At 52.6% G+C, this 25,606-nt stretch overlaps 2 protein-coding genes across 3 annotated transcripts; one reads left to right on the top strand and one right to left on the bottom strand.

Moving 5' to 3' along the window:
* Positions 1-5: 5 nt before the first annotated feature.
* micu3a (mitochondrial calcium uptake family, member 3a) lies at positions 6-21,104 on the bottom strand. Of its 2 annotated transcripts, XM_029258909.1 has the most exons (15): positions 20,545-21,104; positions 17,668-17,815; positions 15,058-15,089; positions 14,790-14,868; positions 12,046-12,093; positions 11,454-11,536; positions 10,699-10,770; positions 9,524-9,565; positions 6,713-6,808; positions 3,821-3,915; positions 3,520-3,691; positions 1,735-1,843; positions 1,475-1,632; positions 838-906; positions 7-85 (listed from the first exon to the last, which is right to left on the bottom strand). In XM_029258909.1, exons 1-14 carry the CDS (start codon positions 20,827-20,829, stop codon positions 838-840), a joined length of 1,488 nt encoding a protein of 495 aa, XP_029114742.1. In that variant the 5' UTR covers positions 20,830-21,104; the 3' UTR covers positions 7-85. The 2 variants fall into 2 exon arrangements, with proteins under 2 accessions (XP_029114741.1, XP_029114742.1); XM_029258908.1 differs by having other exon boundaries at positions 6-906.
* Positions 21,105-23,826: 2,722 nt separating this feature from the next.
* fgf20a (fibroblast growth factor 20a) lies at positions 23,827-25,283 on the top strand. Its single transcript, XM_018735713.2, has 3 exons — positions 23,827-24,126; positions 24,543-24,646; positions 25,038-25,283. Exons 1-3 carry the CDS (start codon positions 23,838-23,840, stop codon positions 25,281-25,283), a joined length of 639 nt encoding a protein of 212 aa, XP_018591229.2. The 5' UTR covers positions 23,827-23,837.
* The last annotated feature ends 323 nt before the right edge of the window (positions 25,284-25,606 follow it).

Here is a 25,606-nt window from a genome sequence, read left to right as displayed (position 1 = left end):
CAAACCTACTCCACAGCTGCCTCAGGTGTTTCCCGGCTTGGGCGTGTACGCAAGAGGAGAAGGACGCCCCGCGCAGGCCGCTTACCTGGTGGAGGTCAGAGGGCAAAGGTCACACAGGTAAAGTGGACGTGTAGCACAAAGGCACCTCAGTTGGATCTGACATCTGATAACCGTTACAGTCCACATGATCTGTGCTTTCATGTGCAGCGGCTTCTGTCCTTTTACCTGTTTCCAATCACATTTCTTTACCAATAGTTACCTGAGTTTGTACACTACTCCCCTTACACTCATTCGCCCATGTATAAGTTCCTTTTTTACAATTTATTCAGTTTACTTACAGTGTATAATTTTTATAAATCTTATATTCTTATATTACCAGTAAGGGTAAGTGCCTTGATGAAAGGTACTACAGCAGGAGGTGGGACTTGACCCCAGCACCCCCCCCAACGCCATACCTACAAAAACTACAGAATGTGGTTAAAGAAACTAAAAGGTAACTGTGTACAAGTTCCTGCAGGGTGACCAACCAACACGTTTACTTAGGGAACTGAGTGGTTAAGGACTTAATGAAAAATATTCATGCCAACAAAACGAGGATCATATCACAGAAATACACCTACAGCTGCAGTCTGTTCAATAACTGGTCGCATAGATGGAGTCACAGATGTTAAGTACCTTTGTTACTGTGCACTGTGTTAGTTACCGAGTCCTACAAGGTTAGAAGTGTGTTAAATAGAGTCAATGTCACTCATTTCTCCAGCCAATCAGGGCAGGCAGGTAGGTGTGGTGAGCGGGTCGTGACCGCTGCAGGTACAGGTGAGTGTGTGGAGGACATACTTATCTGCTGGACAGCTCCTTCTTCAGACAGGATCTGAAGGAAGTGAACCGCTCTACAGTTTTGTACCCCTGGTGTTAGAGAGCGGAATTGCGGGGGGGAAGCAGCGGTTCGGGTGGGGTTTGGGTCAAACGTGGGAAACGGAAGCCAGCAGACACCGAAGCAGAGGCAAGGTGACCGAGCAGGGCGGTGGGTTACACAGAGAGAAGACAAGAAACATGAGAGGTTAATGAAGAGCGTTAGCATCTCGGAGGATCACTGCATCAGTTTCACATTCAGGATCAAGTGAGACAAGTGGACACAGTCCGCTTTAATGGTAAAATCCAAGTATAAATGCATGGAAACAATATTTTAGGTTCAATGGCTGAAAAGAAAGTCTCCGTCAGCTGATTAGACAGAAACCCCTGAAATGACTGGTGCTCTGCTACTGAGTGTGTCTGTCAACCCCCACCACTAGGTGGCAATAATGCGATTGGCACTGAGTACAGGTACAGCGCGCTTGTTGGAAGATGAATCTTTCTCATCATTATTGCCGTGTAAATTTACATGGATTATTGTTGCCGACAGAGAGCCATGTAGCGGTTCAGATTTAAAAGGCATTACTCCATCAACGTGCCCCCCCCTCCCCTGGTGTCTCACCCGAGCCCCGCGGTGCAGCCGGTCTTTCATGATGCCGATGAACTCCTTGTAGCTCAGCTGGTCGTCGTGGTCCACGTCGAAGATCTTGAAGATGGTGTTCACCAGGTGGCGCGTGAGCTTCAGCCCCGTCGCCACGTACACGGCGCGGGCAAACTCGTCTGCAGGGGGCGACGTTGCGGGGAAATTGAAGGAGAAAGTCTGCCGACGTGTCCGCGTCCCCACCCCTCGACCTCAGAATGCGGCAAAGCAGGCGAACCAACCTTGGCCGATGGAGCGACTGGCAAAGTTGTACATCTGCATGGCGATGGCAAAGTCCTCCAGGTTGTTGAGGAACTGGAAAAAGGATCTGAACTCTTCAAAAGTGATGCCCTGCCGGGTGAAGAAAAGCAACAAATCAAATAATTCATCTAAATAAAACATGAGCTCAGTTGAAATGCATCTGCATATTTAAATGCGCCCGCAAAATCAGCTGCAGAACCATGAAAGGAGTACAGGTAGGATGGCCTGGCGGATGGAGTCAGCATGATCCGGTGCTCACGCGTGTGTTCAAAGCATGTTTTTTCTGAGGTCACCGAACAGAACCGGCACTGCTGGCATGTCCTGAGATTACTGTGGTTTACAAGGCAAGCACCATGCGGAAGAAACACCCAAAAAGAGCAGCCAGACCTTGTGGTCGTCTCCTTATGGAGGGAGGAAAAAATGTAAAATAAAAAAAAAAATAGGCACAACTCAGCTTTGGCTACATGCATGGCACCTCCCTTCCGCTCTGCCCACCCTAGACGCATGCAGATCCCTCCATCCCGCCATGCCAACCCCCCCCCCCCCCCCCACCTCCTCCAACATTGGGGATGCTTCTAGAACTCTGGCCGACAAGACAAATCCACCTGCCCTTCTTACACTTGGTCCCAGATAAGAGGAGTGTAGCCACCAAACACGCAGAAAGGAGGAGGAAGCCCATCGGGAGACCCCTGACCCCCGAGGTCACCGCTAAAGACAACAGGACAACAAACGGCAGGAAAGCCGCCCAGCCCCGAGCGGTGAGCGAGCCACAGCGCACTTCCTGGTGCGGACGCGATGGCTCGCTGGCTCGCCGACACCTCGGGCAGGTGAACATGACACTAACAGAAACACAAACAAACAGAGTGCTGGAATCCCGCTCGGTGGCCCCTGGCCTGGAGGCAGCCCCAGCATAGGCCCTGTTGATGTTCAACCAAGCGCAGCTTTCAGAATGTTCTGCCTCCTGCTCGGAGGCCTCGAGGGCTGGGGGTCTTCTACGTCCCTTCTGAGAGAACTGCTCTATAAAATCTGGTCTCTACCCCAGTGGACCAAACTCAGTGACAAGCGATCGCTGAGCATCACCGACCCCAACCCCTGCACACCCTTGGGCTTCCTCCCGGTGGTGCTACGAAGAGGAGGAGGAGGAGGAGGAGGAGGAGGAAGGGGACGAGATGAAAAGTGCAGAGCCATGTGCACATTTAAGTGGACAAACCTGTGGTCTCTTCCCGAGCGTGAAAAACAAACAGCGACGCACAGTGAGACGGCGTGTGCAACGTTGTCTGCTGCACAAGCACTCGAATATGGTCTCGAGACCCACTCAACGATGCAGAATACAGTGCACTATTGAAAGCTGCAGCAGTATCTCTGAATATACATAGTAATAATCACACGGAAATACAAAGAGCTATTTTTCAGTATAGCACAACTCATTTGCATACAGGCATCTTAAACAGTTCAGACTGAAAACGGAACAATGAGACACATTCATTAAAACAGAGCGCAATGAAATAAACCCAATTGCACACTTTTAATGTTAAATACCACGTGGGAACAGCCTTGCACATGTTACAAGTAAGGAACCAGGTCGTTATATGAGCCTTGCGGAAATAAGAGCTGTGAAGGACACGGCTAAAGTGGAAAGAAGCATCGGAAGTGTCCTCAGATCATTGAATTAGTAAAGCATTGAGGGGAGGTCAAGTGTAGCAGCGTTGGACTGGTCATGGCGACCAGGAACGGGAACCCCGTGAGAATGGGGTATCGGGCGTTACCTTCTCGTCTGGGATGCACTGTCGGACATTCTCCAGGTAGCTGCTGATGTTCTCCACGTTGGTGTAACGCAAGAGGATGCGGGCAAAGTCCTCCTCGCTGATGGTGGTCATCCCCTTGGAGTAGGAGAGGAACTCGATCTCAAGCACTTCTGTCTGCAGGTTGTCCATGAATCTGAAAAGAAACATGTAAGGGGTGGAAAAGTGAGTAACCTAGTAAGTCGGTTTCATCTCGCAGACACACCGGACTCGGCAAGACGAGCCTTCACACGAGATTGCGTCCAACTGGAAACTGGCGGCTTACCTGTAAAAGTCGTCAAACGTCAGCTCGGCTTTTCCTTTCTTGCCAAAGAAGTGCACCAGAAGTGTGGTGTCTATCATCATGTTCTCGTCTGCACGCTGCGGGAGGGAAAGGGTCGGAAAACATGGCTGTGACAGGGAACGACGCCCACATCCTCCACCCCTTGCGGGAAACGTCACGGAACGGAATGGGCTGCAGAGCTTCTTAGTGTAAGGGACACACATTCGGGTCTTCTGGACAGACGGACAAAACATGTTCCAACAGCGGGCCGCACGCAACGTGCTGCAGCAACACACACGGACACATGCGTGCACGTACGGCAACAGACAGAAAGCACGAGGCGCCACAGGAACGCACAACATGGAGCAAAGACTCAGCTGCGTCCCATGCATCTGCGCACATACGGGGATGTGCCGCATGAGCGCCGATTCCACTTTTCCCAGCGGCGGAATCTCAGCCTCTCGTACATGTTGTCTTCACCGAGCGCTCGCCTGCGCTCACGTGAGACAACGCATCCGAAAAGCAAGAGGTATTCTCTAAATGGACCGGAATCACAGCCAGGGACGTGTAGAGCCGGACTCAAACTGATCAGTCGCAAAGGTCACACCGAACCTTACAGAAACATCCAACTGGGAAATTTTCGGAAGGCAGTTGAGAGAAAGGATTTAGTTTGGACTACGAGGTTCACAAATGTGAACAGTTTGGCTTTAGGCTCCAGCAGTCATGACCACGTGATTGCGATCTGAAAGGATTACACTTCTGACACCAATCAGGTTTGAAATCCAGCGATACACGTAACCATAATCCCTCAGAGAATGTTCCTGAGAAGCTTTTTGGGTTCTGTCAACAGGTACAGGTGGACGAATGATACGGCACGTTAGGATAAAGGTGCCGTGTGGAGACCGCTCACTGAATTACCATGCCCCTGGCAGAGGAGTGCCACCCATGCTAAACCGCGTCAGCAAACCACGGTCCTAACCCCATGGGCTGGTTGCAATCAAACTCTCTGTGCTCATGCTACTTCTATACCTCTAGCCTAAAGTCCTAGGGGTGCAGGAAGGGTCAAATAAAAGAAAGAGAGAAGGCATTGTTCTATTGGACTGATCGGATATAAAACGGACTCCAACACAGTGCTACGTTTGCATTACGGGAATCAGATGTCAGTTTCAATGCATGGTGTTTACTTCTCTTACATGGGGTCAAGCAGCACAGGAGACAAGCAAACCTTCACGTAGAGCAGCGCTGAGGGATTCTCTGTACACTGGCTCCTCATGTTACAAACAGTTAAGAACGAAGAGTTAAGAAGAGCACTTTCCGGTTTTTCTTCACTTCTCTACTTTCTAAAATTAGCAATGGAGCAAACGTGACCTGTGTTTACCCTCCGAGCTGATACATGGCAGTAAAGAGGATGCCGAGATGACTGTGGGACAGCCTGAATTTAGCTCGCGCCCACAGTGTCTGCAGCTTCTGTCCGGTGTTCTTGAGTATCGGTGATCAATAATAAAATGAGGAACGATACACAAGTTTATGGGATGAGTCTTAAAAAGTCTTAAAAAGAAAAAGCACTAAATAAATGGTTTTTAAACAACTATCCAGTGCCGAAATCCAGGCATTTCTGTGCTATTTCATTCATAATTGAAATGACTTACTGATGACTTGGGGGTTAAAGCGACTCTGGAGATAAGGACAGAACGAGTTATGAACAGACTTCTTCTCCCAATTTGTGTGTTCGTTTAAGAGCTGCTGTATTGCGAGGAAAAAAATCCAGTAGTGAGGGAATTTAATTGCAATGTGCTGATTCTCCTGTCAGCTGTAAAAACTAAATATATTCTCATATCGAGCCTGATGCCCACTGTACATTTCCGTTTGCCAAATGCTGAGGTCACAGTTTACGCTCCAGATTCCTGGATGTCTGAGAGAGGAGCTCGGTGCCTCGCTCCGCGACCGTGGCCCCGCCCCCCAAAACACGCATGCCGGCGGTTGAGGCACAGTCTTTGATCTGTGGCCTCACGGGGAAGAACAGTGATTACGGACGTGCGGGCGAACCGTGTCTGGTGGTGAGTAACGCCGAGCGCAACCGTCATTACACAGAGTGACTCGAGGATGAAACGAACGGCCGTCCTAAGAGACGTGTCGACGGGAGCCATCTCTAATCTCTGATTCTCCCTCATTCATTACTTTTGGAAAATTGCTATGATAAAGAGACAAATACACGTCATCCTTACACCAGACACGTGTAAACTGGTACTTGTGCAGCCCGGGCACAGTGCCAGCACTCCCATAATGCTCTCCGGACTATGTGCACCGTGGCCCCGAGAGGGCGTCTAACGGCGAGGGGGCCGCCGATCGGGACACACGGACACGGACACAGAAGCGCATCGGGACGACGGGTCACATCGAATGAACTGGACGTGATATTAAAAAAGCAAATGTCATGGTAAAAAAAATGAAAACATGGTTTAGTGCAGGTAACACAACTTTGTGGATGGGGGTACAATGGGGTAAAAATAGAGCTGGGTGTAGGGATGGAGGAACCCTTACGAAAAAGTAATACTTCTTAATAACCATTCAAAATGTAATGCAATCGCAATACAGACCTTTAGCTCTCTTTTAAAAGTTTTATTTATCAGCTTTTACTGGCACCTTTACTCACGTATTGAACGATACAGATTCAATACGACGCTGCAGGAAATATTTGTTTACTGCTCACTATGGCAACATGTAGCGGCAGTACATTTTACATTTAATCCGAATGTTAACGTGAAGCAGCATATTCACAGGAGGTGCCACAGCGGACATGGATTGGGAACGCTCTCCGACTACTCTTTCGTAAGGACGATGGGGTGAAACGGGGCGTCCGGGGCTGAAGGCCGCTCGCGGGGCAGCCGGTGGTACCTCGGCGAGGTCCGAAAACAAAGCCTGACTCGTCCTGCGCCTCAGGACGTCCCAGTAGCTCCTGGGGGCAAAGTCCTGGGGGTCTTTTTTAAGAACCTGTTGGGGGGTCGGGTTTGGGGTCGGGGTGTGGGGGGGGTTTCAGAGGCAAAGCTATTAGTGGCAAACAAGAGAAACATCAATCCCAGCGAGAACATGAGCTCCTAGAAAATCTACTTTGTGCCATGGCCTCTACCTTCTCTCTCTCAGATCATTTGTAACAGCAAATAATGTGTTCAAAAGCCCTACTTTTGACAACATTCCCCAAATAGCAAAACGTGCCCATTTTCCCTGTTGTTGCTGAAGCTCCGCCCCGTTGTCCCCTTTCACCGGAACTGAGGTCCCATTCGTCCCAAAGGATGAATATCTCTGTTCATCTGCCTAAGTTTTATGTACTAGCATGAGAAATGGACCAAGCTACGATATAGCAATCACTGAAAAACGTCTTGAACAAAACGGACAAATACACGGGGTGGACAAAATAATGGAAACACCAAATGAAAAAGCAGCTGAAGTGACTAAATTACAGTTACAAACACAGCTGCAGAGGTGAGTCATATTAGGTTATTGCCAGTTAGTAGTGTGTGTGTGTGTGTGTGTGTCGCTATAAAAAAGCTCAACTGACAATTATTGCTTTGATTTGCGAGTTTTCAAAGCAACGTGTGGAAACAGAGTTCCAAGAGGATAAAGAGTCAATGTCCAAATAACAGGTGCGTCAGTCACAAAAACTGCACAATTACCTAATGTGTCACAAGGAACAGTCTCAAAAACAACGGCAGCGTGTGGTAAACGTGGTAACCTGCATCGGCAAAGACGAATAAGGGTCGCGAGGGGAAGCACATCGACAGGGACGGATGGAGGTAAGTTCCTCAATGCCCCAAAATTTCGGCCTCAGAAATTACCACGGTATTACATGAGCGCTTCGGTGACCCGGAGTCAACGAGGACTGCAGCAATTTCCGGCAGGGCTGATTTTCAGAAGCCTCGTAACGTGGTGTAAAACCTGGTAAAAGGAGCACAAACCCTGGAGCCCTGAGCGATGAGAAACGGTAACGGGGTCCGACGAGTCGCCTTCCACCGTTCGCAACATCCGCACCAGTTTAAGTTGGGAGAAAAGCCAAAGATGCCTTCGCCCCGTAGTGTGTGTTTCCAGCTGTGGAACGTGGCGGGGGACCCGTGGTGGCGCGGTCACTGGGTGTGACGACTGCTCTCAATGGTCGTGTCACAGCCAGGGAAGGAGGGCATTTCAGAGGACCAGGTGCCATATCAGCTGATATTAATGTTTTACATGAGTACATTATTTAATAATGTTTCTGCTATTTTGTCCACCCCTTGTAAAAATGCAAATATTGGACATTCCATTAACACTTTAATGCCCAAGTCTGCTCGCGCATAAGCAGAATGTGTGTGACGGATGCTCATTCAAACAAATTAACACGGAGAACAACATTAAAGTAAGTCGACAGTGACACATTTTGAAGAAAATAACCATGAATACTGCACAAACAGTACAATTATTTAGAGGGAAAATCTATGTAATATGTTCACAGAGGTGGAAAAAGCAGAGGGACTCAATACAAATAGGTGCCATATACAGTATTACTTCAAGATATACACTGATTTACCAGTGCAAAGTTCACTGACATTAAATTAGCTTATAGCTGGAGGCCAATAGTAGAATCTTAATGTCCATTCAAGTATGGACATGGATTAAAATCTACCCTTCGGAGGTTCATCAGGGACCCTGGTGGAGGGGAAGAAGCTGATTGTGTGTCTTGTTGTTTGCCTTTTCGCCCTGGAACATGTGATGGCTGGGGGGGGGTCTACAATGAACCAAGAGCATTAAAACACACTGTGCAGGTTAGTATTTCTCATGGGCTGATGGGCCTGAAAGTAATAAGAAGCGCGTGTGGGGTCTGTGTGTAAAGCTCAGTCGAGGGCGGAGGACCTATGTGACCTTCAGGTTCTGAGCACGCAGTGAAATGGCACTGATTTGCTATGCAAATGACTCTGAGGATCACAAGAGCAGCAGGTGGCAGGAGAGGGGTTCAGTCAAACACCGCGGGGGAGCGAGGCTAACTGTAAATAGGATCGCACAAGTCTCCCTGGCACATGCGAGACGTTCGGGGTACGAGCGGAGCCTCGTCACGACGTGCCACCCCACCGCTGCGTTTTGCAACATCTCCCCCGTGACGGCTCACCTTTCCACGCCCCCCTCCCCGCAGGAGAGCGACCGCCAGCGCACCTGATAAAACACGGCTCTTCCTAAGTGTTTCATGAATCCTGCCAGGAAGATTTACGAGGCACTCCGACAGCTAATAAGGACCGCAGCCTTTAATGCGCGCCGATGTTCCCGTCCAAGGATCGCGAACAGAGCGCCGTGTGTAATGAGAGCGGTGGGGAAAGCCCAGGCGCTCGTCTTCAAGGAAGCGCCTCTTGTCATCTGAGGATGAAAAGGTTCGCCCTCCCCTCTCCTGTTTCCCTGCCTTCGCAAAGCACAAATAAATCAAGTCGAGGGATCAGGGAAGCGGACGTGCGACCAGAAGGTCGCTGGGTCGAATCCCCGGACGGTGTTTGACTGGATCCCGTGCACTCAGGCCTGCTCCTGCGTCTGCACTATGACAGTCCACTCTCTACCCACACCTTACAGCTGTGGTGTCAGGGCAAGCACGCTCACGTACCCACCCAACACACACACACACACACACACACACACACACACACACACACACGGGTGCGAGGAGGTGGAAGGGAGGTACGGAGAGGAGATACATACGCTGTTCACAGGGGCAACCTGATAGCCGTACAGCTGCAAACTCTTACACACAGTGAGAGGGAGGGAGCGGAGCGCACGGCATGCGGTGAAGAGGAGGGAGAAGAAGAACACAGCATGTTAGGACGTGCTCGGCGACACTGCTTCTGCTCCCCAGCGGGGCGGCGCCGCGAGCGACACGGCTGCCCCGGGACACGCGAGCGAAGAGCATCGCTCATCCTGCAGCCCTGCCAGAGGAGCGCTTCCCTCGCTGTGCCACAACACGGCACACACTCTGCTGCTCTCGCACACCTGCTGCGCGCTGCCTTCATTACAAAACACGCTGGCGCTCATCGGCCTGGTCCCTCGTCTCATTCCGTTACGAACGGTATGTTTTTCGTGCTTTAGGATAGACAAAAAAAAATTCAACCTCGTGTGCAAAGTATTACATTTGCAACATTACTGAAGGCAGTGCATGATAAATGCAGTAAACTTGGCCACAAAACAAGGTATTCATGTTTTTGTAAAACATAGTACTTATATCCCAGGTGACCTTCTCTCCGTTAGCTCGAGTTTGCCACCGAGAATGACCTCTGACCCCTGACCCCTTGAGAGCAAAGGAAGCCGTCCTGACTGGCAGCCGCCTCCACCGAGAGCGACCGAGGACCACAAGGAGGCGATGAAGAGCGTAGCGCCGCGCGTCGAGTGCTCGCGCTCGACTCCGGGTGCTGCGCTCTCATCTGCCCACTGAGCGCTACTTCCTGTTGTTTTCGGAGGGAAAAAACACGCTTCGTTTCTGCATTACGTTAAACATCATTCGGAGTCCTCTCTCTCTCTCTCTCTCGCTCACACACACACGTACACGCACACACATCGTCCGAGTGGCGTTCACTTGGCTAAAACCTGGCTGGTGGAACACAGTAAACATCCATACGCTGATCTGCGTACCGTAGCGCGCCGATTTACCTCATGCTTTACCAATTAGCATTAGCTACCAATTAGCGTTAGCTACAATTAACTTTAGCGAGAGGGAGCGTCGTATAAACACTATAAGCACTAATAACAATAATGAGAATAAGGATGACAAGATATCGATAGTGACGACCGGCGTAAGGCAACAGCCCCTCTGACCACAACTCGTATCCGGCGGCCCGTTTGTTCGGCGATGCAGGAAACACGGCTTGCGAGCCCCGTCTTACCAGCTGCGCGGACTTCTCGGCGTCTCCTTTTCGGCCTTTCTTCTCGTTCTTCTTTCGGAAGATTTCCTGCAGCTGTACGGGCACAAAGAGGGGCTCGGAAAGAGGCGGCGGCGGAGGCGGACGGCCGAGGCCTCTTCCACATTCAAGGGCAAAATCGGGATCTAGCCAAGTGGCCTTCGGCGAAGAGTGAAGTCAGAGACATCATCTGCGCTCGTCGCAGCTAGGAGGAGCGCGTATTTATTACGGTATGAACTTTAAACATGCTATTCAAACAGGAACCCGTCTTGCCCTCGGGCCTTCGGCCGCGAACAGCCATTAACGAAAGGCACAAATGAACGGAAAGCACGACGTGGTGTGTCTCGCAGGCTTATGGAACGAGGAAAATCATTGGACACGGAGGGGTATACATGAAGGCGTGTGATTGGACAGAAGTCGACCAATGACAAATCAGCCGATTACATTATTAGACAAAAGCCAAACCAAACCGAAAACAGCTAATTTGCCATTGGCTGTCCTCCGTCCAATCACGTGTCAATGCGTACCATCCCACGTCCAATGATTTCCAGTGTTACGCGAAAGTGTGAGTCACATGACACCGTACGTGTCATTTCTTTACGTTCTGACGCGATAAGAGAGGCCTGAGGTCGAGATGTTTCCGCGTTTAAATTTCGTACCGTTGTCGATACAGCTGCGAGTGATGTTCTGCGAGTGCTTCCTTACTTCTGGAGAAGCGCGAATATCGGGGTGATACCTACCACGAGGAACTCCCGCTTGTCCACCATCTGGTTCCCGTCGGCGTCGAACATGTTGAATGCGATTTTGAATCCTGCGTGCGGCTCTGGAACGCGACAAGAGGCCGTTGTGAACCGTTAGGCGGTCAGGGAGCGCCGTGCGAAGCAATTAAAGGGATCGGTAAAAGCGAGAGCGACGCTAAACGATGAACGCGAGCGTGCGGTCGGGTCCTCGGACAGGTGTGACGAGCGACTCTTCTTCGCGTGAGGCCACTGCGAGAGCGCCGAACGCGCACAGCCCTGCGCTCTGCACCCTCATCAAGATGTTCCCTTTTATCGGGACTCGGGGACTTTCGCTCCCCTGGGTTTTGTTTTAAGAAGGAGGAGAAAAAGTCCCGCAGCTCAGTGGCGGATCGAGCCGACAGCGTAAACAGAACCACGAAGAGCCAAGGAAGGGGGAAAACACGACATTCCCCGCGTCCATTTATTTAGCTGTCAGCCGCATCGTGCTCTTCGCGCTCTCGTTCTGTGCGGGCCCGGGCGGGACGCCCCGCTAATGGCTCCGGCGTACAGTGAGGGCGGCTCGCACAGCGCGTCGCTGGGTGAACGTACTCACTCGTCAGAATGCAGAGCAGGAAGAGGTACTCCGTGTAGGCGATGATGCCTGGGGAAGAAATTAAAACGAGCGTTTAAAGACCAGCCGCACCCCTCCGAGAGCGCCGACCCCGGTGACTCCAACATCACAAGTCTGTACGCTACTCGTTCTGTCCCTCATGTGATGGAATGAACTCCCCGTGTCCCTCAGAGCTGCTGAATCCCTCCCCTCTATTTCAGAGCTGCTTCTCTCCTGATCTCCTGACAGCTCCAGAAACGAGTCCAACACCATCTGCTACGATTATCTATGTATTATCTACCTGAATGTCGCTTTTGTAGGATGTGAACCAGCAACACGGCGGTGTCAAACACACACAAACTGCGTCCGTGATCCAGTGTCTGTGTCTAAAGCTCTTTGTTCACTCTGAGCTGGATGTCACATTGGAGAAAAGTGTCTGGCAGGTAAATACATGCAAATGAAAAAGCGAAACAGTCAGAGCACATTTTCTTAACACTCGGGAGCTCCGAGCGTGGTGCCGGCGCACCTTTGACGTGCGTCCGGAACACGGCAGCGTTTACAGCATTCGCCGACTCTCCCGGGAGCGCTGCGAAGGCGAGGCCGCCGGGCGCACTTTCACCAGAAGTGAAGCGAAGCCCCGCATCGCGTGTCGATAACATCTAAAAAGGTTCCTTTCCACTCGTCCCTGGTGTCCTGAGCGTCGCGGGCGAGCGACCCGACCGCAAACCCAAACACAATTAGGACCGGCCCGGGGGGCCCGCTCGGGAAGCCGTGCTGTTTGTGCAAGGAGGTGTAAAACCGTCTCGAGTTGCCTCTCACGCACGGGCCGCGCCTCGGCGAGGGCCACCGCCGATCCCTTTGTTGTGTGACGGGGCGTCGGGGGGGGGGGCGATCCGAACGCAGCTGTCTGACACACACTGAAAGCATCCCCCGGCTTTTGTGCGGAGGGCCACGGGGGGCGACCCCATCACCGATAGCCCCGGGCGGCTGCCCAAACTGACACGGCGGAACGCTTTCAGCTCCGGGGGGAGGAAGAAGGAAAACGGCGAGTGAGAAAACAAATTGTAATAAATGGGTATTTCGGCTCAGGGGCGGCTCTCAATGGGGCTTAATGCACGTCGGGCCCCGAAGGGCCAGGACCACCACGACGTCTTCTGTGCGAGGCCTTCAAAGCTTTCGCCGGATTTCCCAGCGACGGCCCGACTCACGAGAAAGCCGACTGCGTTTACATACTTTTGCGCGGCGCGTGGAACTCGGCCGAAGCGCACGGTCCCGCGGGGGCATTCGCTTCAAAGCCTCGCGAGGACCCGGAAGCCGGAGCCGGCGGAAGCGCCCGAGGTACCAATCCTGCTCCGCGGCGAACGCGGCGGGACAATGCGGCGAATTCCTGGGCGACGCGTCACCGTGTCTCTGCGGCGCGAGCTAATCCTGCTCCGGGCCCCCGTTCCGGCGGCAGGGATCCGACGGAGCCGACCTTTCGGAAGGGGAGCGTCTCTTTTTACCGCGCCGCTTTGTTCGCCCATCAGTGCTGCCACTCGCGGAATCAACATCTCACACCTGGATTAAAGGGCTGAACGCGAGCGCTGGCGCTGCGCTAAAGAAAACAGGCGCGAAGGGGAAGGATCGTGCGCCAGGGGAGGGTGGGAATGAGCTCCGTGGTGCGAGAGGGGCTGACGAGGGCCCATCCTGCATTGGCACGCCTCACAGGGGCCCCCCAGGACCCCCCTTTCCATTCCAAGGTGACCGGTTACGTTCAGTCACTGCTGTAATTCACTAGTATTGCTCTGGCTTACAGCGTGTGGGAGGAAACCTGCGTGAACATCAAACTCTGGTTCAAATCCACGCCCAATCACGTCATCCCAGCCACCCCGCTTCTGCCACTCTTTTATGGTGAACGGCGGTCCCCGGCCTCGCTCTTCCGCTTCCTCCGTTTCGGGCACATCGCGGCTTAGCGAGGTCTCAGCCGCGTGGGCTCCGTCGTGTGTTTTTTTGCGCGATTCGCACCAAAGGGAAAAGCGCAGGACGTTCAGAAGAAACAGACTGGATCTCATAACGACGCCGGCAGCCAATGCTTTAACCGCCGGTGGATTGGAGCGGAGCCCCCGGGGAGATTTCTAACTATGCGCAACGTGCTAATTTAGCCAGGTGTCTAATTCCTCACAATCGCGCCCACGTGGGCACTTCTGCAGAGACAGACACAACGTCCTCCTTCACACCGCGGTGATCTGGACGCACGAAGAGCGCGGCCTGCGGCGACGAGCCACGTTTTCGGGGAGCGTGGAGTCGCTGGGGTACGAGGGCGGGGGCCTGTCGATGCAAGTCGCTCATCGGCGGGCAGCCCTTTTCGAACGGCCTTCTCGCGGTGTGACCCTTGACCCCCCGCAGACTGCATGGAGTTGCCGCTCATCACATACAGCCACGCAGAGTCCAGTCACATATCAGCATCAGATACATTCACTCATTTTTCAGACACTTTTCCCCAAAGCGACTTACAGCGTGAAGCTCCTTACACTGATTTACTCATGTATACAGCTGGGTCATGTTTACCGTATCACTTCAGGGTAAGTACCACGGTCGTGGGTACTGCAGCAGGACATGGGCTCTGAACCCAGGTCCTTTGAGTGAACAGTGGCAGCGCTAACCACTGCGCCCCCTGCTGGGTCCTGCTCCCTGACTGCGACACTGTGCAAGAACACACACACACACACACACACACATTCGGTTTCGTGGTGTTGCTGAGCTCTCACCCTGGTTACGCAAGTTGCGGAAGAGCTTCGATGTTCCCTTCCACACAGGAGGGGTGTCCGACAGGATCTTCTCCAGCTCCTGCAGGGAACAGAGAAGAACGGGAGCTCAGACACGCAGACAAACACTGTGAAAGGCGCACTGCTCTGTGTGTGTGTGTGTGTGTGTGTGTGTGTGTGTGTGTGTGTGAGCGGCTGTGTCATTGGTCAAGGCGTCTCGGGATGCGCTTCCATTCACGTCGTGCGCGACGGCAGCGCAACAGGACCCGACCTGCTTGCTGAGGGACCTCCACGCCTTCTTGCCTGGAAAAGAAGAGAAGAGGCCATTGTGTGAGGTGTGCTGCCGTGGCGACGTCCTCGGTCGCGGGTAAACATGTCACTCATTTCACGGCACTTTCGCACACAAAGCGAGGGCCTCCTGCTCGTTCAAAGTACCTTTGGGATGAACGCAGAAGGAGAGTTTAAAAACAAGGTACAATTACGGTGAGGGACACCAGTGTCACTCAGAGCTCCAGCAGCCAACACCGTGACCCCCATCGTGACCTCTACACACATGCTACTGAACGAAGGACAATGAAATCAGAGTCCTTCAGCAAAGTGCCCCAAGAGCGAAGGGCTGAGGTCATGGGGTAAGGAGCACGGTAGGGTGTGGTAAAAGTGTAAAGCCAGCCAGTCCCCAGTGTTGGACGGTGATCATCTCCAAAGGGCTGAGGAGATCATGAGCCCATGAAGGAGGGACATGGAACTCAACACCCGATCCAAAGCGGTGGAGTTTAGCCTGCTAAGGGGGGCGGTGCGTTAACCGCTCACTAAGAGCTCACTAAGAGGCCTGGGTACGAATGGAAAAGAGGGGACAGTCGTCTTCTGGTGACACTGAGCCCAAGAGCAGGTACATGATGTCATGGCGCCAACGATCAACGTGAGGAAACCTCTTCCCTTCCAGATGAAGCTGTAAATCAGCAAATATGGGACCATTTTATGTTTTATTATATTCAACATTTTAAAAGGGAGCTGTCTTGGAGGAGTTCCACGTCCAGCGACGGGCACAGAGCTGCACATCTGGGTGCAGATGCAGCGTCACCTGAGCGGCGTCAGTCTGCTCCCATCGCCGTCTATATGAACGCGTGTGAACCCTACAGGGAGGGTCATTACTAAATCAATTCATCACATCCAAATGTTAAACCTTACACTTATAAAATGAGTAAATGACTGTGATTTACACCCCTGACTCCACTTACTACTTGGTTTTACCGATACAACTTGGGCTTCACTTATTTTTACACCTGAACTACTTGCGTGTTTCTGTTACACACATCATTTCCTGTAAAGCAACATACAGAATTGGTCGTTACACACTCATTATGTCAAAAGCTCTTATTGTTATTATTATTATTACACACCTATTATGTCACATGAGAAAAACTGAGTCTCACTAAATAACCATTTTGTGGTGAAACTAAGGGACACGGGGGTTTTGCACATGTCCAACCAGCTGTGCATCGCATACAAATCATATTTTAGATGGAAGGGGTTAGTAAAAGTCAGCGAAAGACTCGATTTTCCTCTATGAATTTGTGCTTCATTTTAAAAAAATTAAATACAATTTAATACTAGGAGAGATGATTAGAGGTTAATACCTCCGATTACAGCGCCGCCGAGTTCATCGTCCAAGCGCGACGCTTCCCTACAGTCAGCGGTGCTGAAGGGAACCCGTCCCAGGTGCACTGGGAGGTACAAGCAACGGAAACAGAACACAACGGCTCCTTGTTTCCATTTTCAGACATTTCTCCCCATTTATTTATTTATTTTGCTGGAAATTTGCATGTTTTCTTCACTTTATTTTCTGAAATTCGCCGGCTCAACAGCGGGATGTAAAGAGCTGGACGGACCGCTTTCATTCAACTCGCTTCCCCGGTGTTTACAGCTCCTGCCTGCTGTTGCCGAGCAACGATGTCAGCGTTTATGGGATGAACGAGTCAACTGTCGCTACCGAATGGGACTTTGTGGAGATATCATACATATTTTTATTTAGTTCGGCACGCAGGAGGGCCGCCTCTTATCGCCCTTCCGCCGAACGAGGACGGCATTCCAACAAGAAGCGCCTCGGCCAGACCCCGGGAGCGCCTCCTCCGGGGCGACGAACCCACGCGAACCCGCAGCCATCCGTCGGAAACATGCGTCCGCGAGCCGCCCCTCTCTGGCGACGGCCCAGATGTGGCCGACAAACATTTTCCCAAAGTCTGAGCGGCGGCCTGCAGTATTCGCCTCGCGCCACTGGGGCCGCGAACGCCCTGGGAGCAGAGGCTCATGGCGCCGATCATATTTCCATAACCTTATGAAGATTCGAACCCGTTCCCTGCAACGCGTGCCGATATCTGGCAGTTATTAATGATGATACATTATTATTATTATTGTTATTAAAAGTTTTTTCTGCACCTTTAAGTGAACGAAGTTGAGAGAGATGCTGCTCAGACGTTAGTTTTACTCAATAACACACACCACTATACCACATGAAACTGCTGGTGTCCATGGTAACGTTACCATGGTAATTAGAGCTGTGTCGTCCCAGTACATCAGGGGTCTTCAGTGAGTTTTCTGAACATGTATTAATCTTCGGAAGGCGAACCCAGCGCTGCTGTAGCACAAAGTGAACACACTCGGTGCAGAGGAACCGCATGCACGAAGGTCAAAGGTCGGGGGGGGGGGGGGGGGGGGTAGATCTTTTTCACTGCTACGTTTACGCTCGTGGATATGAAACGTAGCGCCGACGGAGATGGATCACAGCGTTCGTTCTCTCTCCCCTCATCGGTGCGGGAGAAAGGGAGGAGAGAAACCACGATGCCAGCGATCGCCAACGGCCCCTTCCGGAAGGTGCGCTCACCGCGGGGTTCGCTCATCGTCACCGACTCGATGAAGTTCTCGGGGGTCATGTACAGCTGGCCCTCGTACTCCACCGAGCTGAAGAGGTGGAATCGGTGCTCGTGGGACGACATGTAGACGTCGGCGTCGTCGAACTCCATCGCGCCGGCCTGCAGGGTGGACACACAGACGGACACCCCTTTGGTTGCCACGGCAACGCCGGCTGTGGCCTACCTGTGCTCTGGGGAGGGGCTCTTAAGCAAACGCACAGGTGAGCGAATGTTCAGGTGTATCTGCGACGCGAGTGGAACCGCCTCCCTGCCGGGAGCACCGACACTAGGAGGTGTTAGCGTGTGCGTGTCAGTGTGTGTCATCACAGCGATACATGACTCTCTCTCTCTGCTGCACATCTTGGCAGGTGACACTGTCATCATCTCGTCACCGACTGACAGCTCTCAGGATAAGAGAACGCAGCTGGTGTCAGTGTGCGACCCCCCCTCAGACACAAACAGCCCGACGGAGCATCGACTCTCTTTGAGACAGCAGAGCTGTGACTGAGGAACCTGAAGGCTGCAGGTTCGAATCCCTGCCAGCAGAACATGACAGAGTTACACCGGTACACTTTGGACACTGCAGGTAAAGCAGGTAAACAGATACAGTGTCTGTGCTCCCCAGCCTGTGGCAGGTCTGGCCACACCCCTTCTTCCAGAGACCCCGGGACCATTTCTAGAGACTCACACTGCTGGGGCGGTTAGAATCAGTGGCCTTTATCGTACCGTGGTATTTATTTTGACACTGTATTAATAAGCAGCTTCTCAGCTTTTTTTCTGGAAAATTAGACGAACGATTCACGACAAGCTCGACATTCTTCTCAGGACATCATTGCTATTATTTTTATGGGTAGTAGGTGCCTTGTACCTGAAGGTTATAGGTTCAAGTCCCACCTCCTGCTGTAGTGCCCTTGATCAAGGTACGGACCCTGTAGTGATGCAGTAAAAATTACCCTGCTGTATTAAGAAGTGTAAGTAGCTGAACACTGTCAGTTGCTTTGGAGAAAAGCACCGGCTACACATTGTGCAAATGTAATTTATTTATTATTATTATTATTATTATTATTATGGGTCCACAGATGGCGAAACGGGCCAAGTTCAGCCGATCCCGCCGCTGGACGCGTACGCCGCTGACCGCTGCTGACTCACTCTCTGTTTTGCCCGACTTCCATGGCAACCAAAAATAACTGGAGCCGCAAATATGACTCTTTTTCCTGGGTGGGGGTGGGGCGCCGCACGGAGACGCGCTGAACCCCAGCGGTTCGACACTTCAGAGTGTGTCCTCGGCCCCTTCTATTTCTGCATCGCTAAGAATAGCCGGGGCAGGGTGCGTTAACCGTGCCACGGCGACAGTGGGGCGATTAGAGTGCAGGAAGGGCGCACGCACACACACACACGCGCACACACACACACACACACACACACTCTTCAGGATGTAATTAGAGATGATGGTAAAAATAGGAGGGACCCTCATTACAGACGCAATGTGGTCGGATTTGCAAATTAGAGCGTTGCGCCAAGTGGAAAAAAGAAGCAAAAAAAGCACAAATATGATCACTTGGTCAATATTAATATTCCCTGCGCGACGGAGACGGTGCCATTAAAAGTGAGTCGCAGGAAGTGTTTGTTCAGGGCCAGCGGGGGGCGCAGCGGTTAGAGGCGTCACTTTGCAGCCAGCGGGCCTTGTGCTGGAAAGCCGCTGTCACTCGATCAAGGTAAAACACGGTACCGGATGCAGTAAAAATGACTGAGGAATAGAAATGGGTATTTGAGTAAGTGGCTCAGTGTACAAAACCGCACGTTTACATAAATAATAGTAATAAGTGTCCACGCTACCACTACTACTATTACTAATAATAATAAAGGGTTCTATTATTTAATGTTTAATAACTACGTAATACCTACTATAGTTACTGTGGTAAATACACACACAGACAGTCTTAAACTGATTGTCCCATACGGGATCGCGGGGAGCCGGAGCCTAACCCGGCAACATGTGGCGCGAGGCCGGAAGGGGAGGGGACGCACCCGGGGCGGGACGCCAGTCCATCGCAAGGCACCCCATTCGGGACTCGAACCCCAAACCCACCGGAGAGCAGGATCTGGCCAAACCTGCTGCACCACCGCACCACCGCACCCCCGCCTGTGGTAAATATCTCCACCTTAGTACGGTGTCCGGTACATTCCGGTATATTCTCTCGTAAATAACTCTTGTGTCCAGTGAAGCGTCCTGCTGCAGGGGGGACACCGGAGCACATTCATATTTTCAAAATTGTTCATGACTGGCGCTCACGAGCCTCCCTCGGGGGGACTGAACCCTCCTTATGGGCGTTACAAAGTGACCCGCTAAGAATGTTCCGGAAACAGGGGAAGAGACACACTCCGCCGGGGGCGTTTCTCCCTGAAGTGGGTTCCCCGGGGTCACTGCAGTGCACTGTGGGAAACGCTCTCTGTAGTGAGTGAGTGAGTGAGTGTGTGTGGTCGTGGTCGTGGTCGTGGTCGTGGTCATGGCCCCGGGGGGGGGGGGCAACACCTCCCCGCAGTGTCCGGCTCTGTCACACACCTTGGTTCGTGCGACTCGCACCAACAGCGGCGATCGGGGAGCTGAGAAACTTATTGCTGGTGGAGCCAAGAGATCAGAGAGTCAGTGCGTGTCAAGAAAATAAGAGCAGCCAGGACACACACGCTGTGTGGACGGACGGACGGACGGACTGACTGACTGACTGACGGACACACACACACACACACACACACACACAGTGACACACGCACAGTCGGAGTAAATACCGTACGGCGCACTGAGTGACTGACAGAGAGAGAGAGTACACGGGTAAAACACGGTACTGTACCCGGTCTTCGGCCACCACCGCGGGCAGCAGGGCGGCGCGCGGTCCCAAAGCCGGCAGTCCGCGCGCCACACGGTGATGATGACGACGATCCCCCCGCCGCACCTCCTCCGCCGCGCGCCGCCAGTAGAGGAGAGCGGCCCCCCCCGCCGCCACGCACGCGGCGGCGGCGGCGGCCACCGCGCGCCTCCGAGTCCCGCGGCTCGCGCTCGGCTCCGGGTTCGGCTCCGGGAAGCGCAGAGCGCGCGATCGGCGGATCGAGGACAGGAGCCTGCGGACGGCGGCCATTGCTGCGGCGCGAGGGCCTGGCTCGGGCTGTCGGTGCCGCGATGATGATGCTGATGATGCCGGTGATGATGCTGCAGAACGCGCACATCGCGAGACGTGCGGCGCGGGACGCGGTAACGGCGGCGGTGCGGTAATACTATAGTGCTGTACCAGACTGAGTATGGCACTGACAGTAAAACACGGTAACGCTGTAAGCCGGTACCGCAGAACTGCGACAGTATAACGCTGAGAGTAAAAACACAGTAAAACACTGTAACAATACAACACCGACACACACACAGCTCGGCTATTTGTTTTTTAATTTTGTTTCTATTTTTTATTTTTATGCACTTATTTTTTTTATTTACTTAATTTATTCTTGCACATTATTTCAATTTCTATGTACTCAGTTTTTTACTAAAGTATGACATTATTTCATATACATTTCATTTTAAATGTTACTTCATGTAACTGATTTCTTAATCGGCTTTAATGTTTGATTAATTTCTGGGCTTGATATAATTTAATTTAATGCAATTTAATTTAATTAATTGCTGAATGACAAATTTTTTCGGACCTGTACCAGGACTTTGGATGTCAAACATGTCTTTTGATATATATTTTTTCTTATGCATATAATAAAAATACAATATAATAAGAATTCTGTGTACATAGATATATATATGTGTGTGTGTGTACAAATTACTGACCATAGCATGAACAGTTAAACCAAGACGAACCAAACATTTTTTTTCCAAAAGGTGGATTTGTGCTTCCTAGTGCCCCCCTCCCCCCCCTCGCAGACTCTATAGACACAGAGATGTTAAATCAATCAGCCGTTTCCTCAACAGTCCAAATGGGCCTGAAAGCAACAGAAACTGGAAGAAACCCTCACACTGATATGATGATGACATATTGTTTATGTGTTTATTAGCGGCTGATTACCTGCACAGTGCGCCCCTCCCCCCACCACCCACCCAACCCCAAGTGGGATGAGACACAGTTATTAAGGAAGAAGGGGGACAACAGGTGATTAGAGCTGGACCCAAAAGTTGTAGATTTGAATCCCACCTCCGGTACAGGTACTTTACCCTGAATTAATGACCCAGCTGTAAAATGGTAAATAACTGTCAGTAAGTAAACACTGTAAGTTGCTTTGGAGAAAAGCATCAGGTAAATAAATAAGCGTAAGAACATCTGACATAATTTCCCTTGTGGGATCAATAAAGTATATCTATCTATCTATCTATCTATCTATCTGACCAAACACATGTTCGCTCCACCTTCTCGAGAACCCGGAGCATCTGACACCTTCGCTCTCCACCATCCATCTTCATGTGGAGTAATGGCTACATTGATTTCGTTTTAACGTATTTGGGGGAATCATAAATACTAATGAGGGCGGGGGAGGTGGGGGTGGTGGGGGCGGCGGGGGAGGGACAGGCCCTCCGTGGACATTTCTGCTGATGGATCAGCAATGTGTGGGCGCGAGCTGGTCGATGGCCTCCTGAGGACGCGCTGGGGTTCGAATCCTGCAGGAATCGATGCGGAGCACTGCAGCGAAGGCGCAGCGCTTTGGGTGTGTAACCCCCCCAGCAATGAACACCCCCAGATCGCTGGGCCGCTCTGGTTTCGCTCTCTTATCTCCTTCATATTCCCATTGTTCTTCTGCTGACCTCGTTAAATAGTCGTTTGTTCATCAAGGGCTCCCTGCACCACTGAGTTTCATGAGAGTCATGTGACACAGCACGTTCAGGGCGATACTGCGAGGGTTCGAGGAGCAGAGCGGTCATAATGAGGCCGGTTGCTGCCTGTTGTGCCGCTGATAAGTGACGGTGTGTGAAACACGAGCAGCTCGGAGGTTCCGCTTTCGCCACTTTGATCGCGGCCCTTTGATTTTTTGACGACTCCATCAGGGTTGTGCTGTTCAAAGTGGGGGGGGGCGGTTGATCAGTGTGTGTTTGACTCGCCACTGACAGCATCTGCGCAGATGGGCTCACACACCTCCGTGGTGCTCTCTGATGCTTGTTTTGGAGTGCACCACATTACAGGGTTATGACAGAAGTCGGGTCGCATGAATCACACCTGCATGTGAAGGAAGGCGTGGGGGAGGGGGGGAGCGGGGGGGATTTCGGCCCTGCACTCAGCAGTGCGATTTGGCACGGGTTCCACTAACAGCTCTTTGATTGTCGAAGGGTCCTCCTCCTCCTCCTCCTTGTCCTCCTCACCGCGCTCATCCCAGACCTGTGGAGCTTCGAGTCCTTCTGCAGTGTCAGCTCCAAATGTCCCATCTCCAGATGTCCCTAGTGTCTCGTCTCCAGATGTCCCCAGTGTCCCATCTCCAGATGTCCCTAGTGTCTCATCTCCAGATGTCCTCAGTGTCCCATCTCCAGATGTTCCCTCACTCATCACTCAATGTCCTTCATCAGTCTGCTGGGCTACAAGAGGCGCTCAGGGTTTCAGCTCCTAGTTTCACATGAAACTGAACACTGCGCTGGTTGGGCGGGGGTGGTTGGGGGGTTGTGCACTCGGAGTACCGCCCCCCACCCCCCACCTGCTGCAGCAGCTCCTGGAACCAAGGGTCCACGCATGCCTCCCTGTGCTGATGCTCCTATCTGAGGACTCCTCGGACCCTCATCCTTCATGCGCGAGGCTGGAAGGCACAGCGCTGCTCGCGAACCCCCCCGCCGACCACCACCACCTCCAGCGCGAGGGACCTGCTCATCATCCAGGTGAGAAGTTCACATCAAAGGCGGTAGCGCGCGGGGATCCACGAGTTTCGCTCGAGACGATCCACAAAGAGCCTCATTAGAATACGTCTCGAGCCAATTTACATAGAGCGCGTACTTAAAGAGGGAGCGCGGGGTGACCGCTTCATTCCGCAGGAGCGCACGAGGGAGCGGCGACGGGGCGCGAGGCGCGCGCGAGCGACATCGACGACAGAGTTGCAGTTGGCGCGCGGGACTGGCAGTGGCACGCATCGGCACGCGGAGCGCAACGCGCGCGAACACTTTCGCCTCTTCCTGCCGATGGCAATGGGTCCCGTGAGCGAGGTGGGCCCCTTCTTCCAGGGGCTGGAGCTGGACGGGCTCGCGCTGGGGCCCCACCTGGGCATGGCGCCCACCGGGGCCACCCTCCCCCTGCTGCACGAGCACCTGGCACCCGCGGCAGAGCGGCTGTCGCGTAGCGCGGCGCCGGACCTGGCGCACATGGAGGGCGTCCTGCGCAGGAGGCAGCTGTACTGTCGCACCGGCTTCCACCTGGAGATCCTGCCGGACGGCACGGTGCGGGGCACGAGGAGGGACCACAGCAGGTTCGGTCAGTACCGTGGGCCACGCCGTGGGCACCGCCGCGTCCCCCGTGTTGCTCTTATTCTTGCCGCCGCGCGTGCTGAACATGTGCGCTCGTTGCGTGTTACTTTATATAACCATCCGTTACATTTAAGTGTTTATTCCCTCTTATTTTATGTCACCACCCGTTACATTCATGTCTTTAATTGATCTTTAATGCACTCAATATTTACAAATATGTATGTACGTATGTATATAATAATGTTTCTGTAAAACTCTTTTATTGCACCTGTGCGTTTATTTAAAGAATTAATTCACGATATGTATGCAATATATAAATTTAATGCCCCAAGCAAAGGGAAATGGTGTGTGTGTGTGTGTCTGTTTGAATAAGTGTGAGGTGTGGAGAGAGAGACCCGAAATCACCGCTCCTTGTTCCCACAGGTATCCTGGAGTTCATCAGCCTGGCTGTGGGACTGGTGAGCATCCGTGGAGTGGACACCGGCCTGTACCTGGGCATGAACGACCGAGGAGAGCTCTATGGCTCGGTAAGTACAGTACAGTACCGTGTCTCAGTGGTAAAATACCCCTGTGAGCAGCACAGCCCAGCACAGCCCAGCATAGCACAGTCCCTCATGCACAAGCCTGTGTTAATAAGAAGCACTGTAATAATGTAAGAAACCGTCCCCTTGGATTCCAGGGGTCGTGCAGAGGTACCATCTCAGTATCTGCTCACCTTTTTACTTTTAGTGGCGTGAGAAATATGGACCAAGGTGTTTTCAAACTCCATTCATTAGCTCTTTCTCTCCTGTCAAACTCGTCAATACCTGTATCGGCCAGCAGGTGGCGCACAACCCCCCCCCCCCCCGAGTGTCGGAGCTCTTGTGGAAGTGTCTCCCGTGAAGGTCTCTGACCAGCCGTCCCTCTGTCCCCTTGCAGGAGAAGCTCACCGCCGAGTGCGTCTTCCGCGAGCAGTTTGAGGAGAACTGGTACAACACGTACTCCTCGAACCTGTACCGGCACGGGGAGCGCGGCACGTACTACTTTGTGGCCTTGAACAAGGACGGCACGTCGAGAGATGGCGCGAGGTCACGACGCCACCAGCGCTTCACGCACTTCCTGCCGCGGCCCGTGGACCCCGAGCGGGTTCCGGAACTCTACGCAGACATCCTGGGACCCAGCTGAGGTTGCGCCGCCCGCGGCAGCTTCCTTGTTTCCATGGAAACCCAGGACGGGGGCATCTAGACTCTGCAGGGCAGCTGAAGGCCAGAGGGGACGCTGGGACGGGTGGGAGTGAGGTGGGACATGACGGAGGGGCCCGTGGACTGTAATGCGCTCGGGTGCGAGGACCGCAGAGCCGTACGGCTGGACGTCGCACCCTTGACCCTCGCGGGTGGCTTTTGTGTGGGACTCAGGCGTGGGCTGCAATTTGACCCCACGCGAGCTGGGGTTCGACCTCAGTGCCTCGTAGGGGGGAGAGAGACGAGGAGGATCTGCCGGATTGCGCT

This window comes from Scleropages formosus, chromosome 16 (genome assembly GCF_900964775.1).
Source record: "Scleropages formosus chromosome 16, fSclFor1.1, whole genome shotgun sequence".
Classification (NCBI taxonomy): Eukaryota; Metazoa; Chordata; class Actinopteri; order Osteoglossiformes; family Osteoglossidae; genus Scleropages; species Scleropages formosus.
Note: the sequence above shows the minus strand (reverse complement) of the source record. Positions and strands in the feature narration are given on the sequence as shown.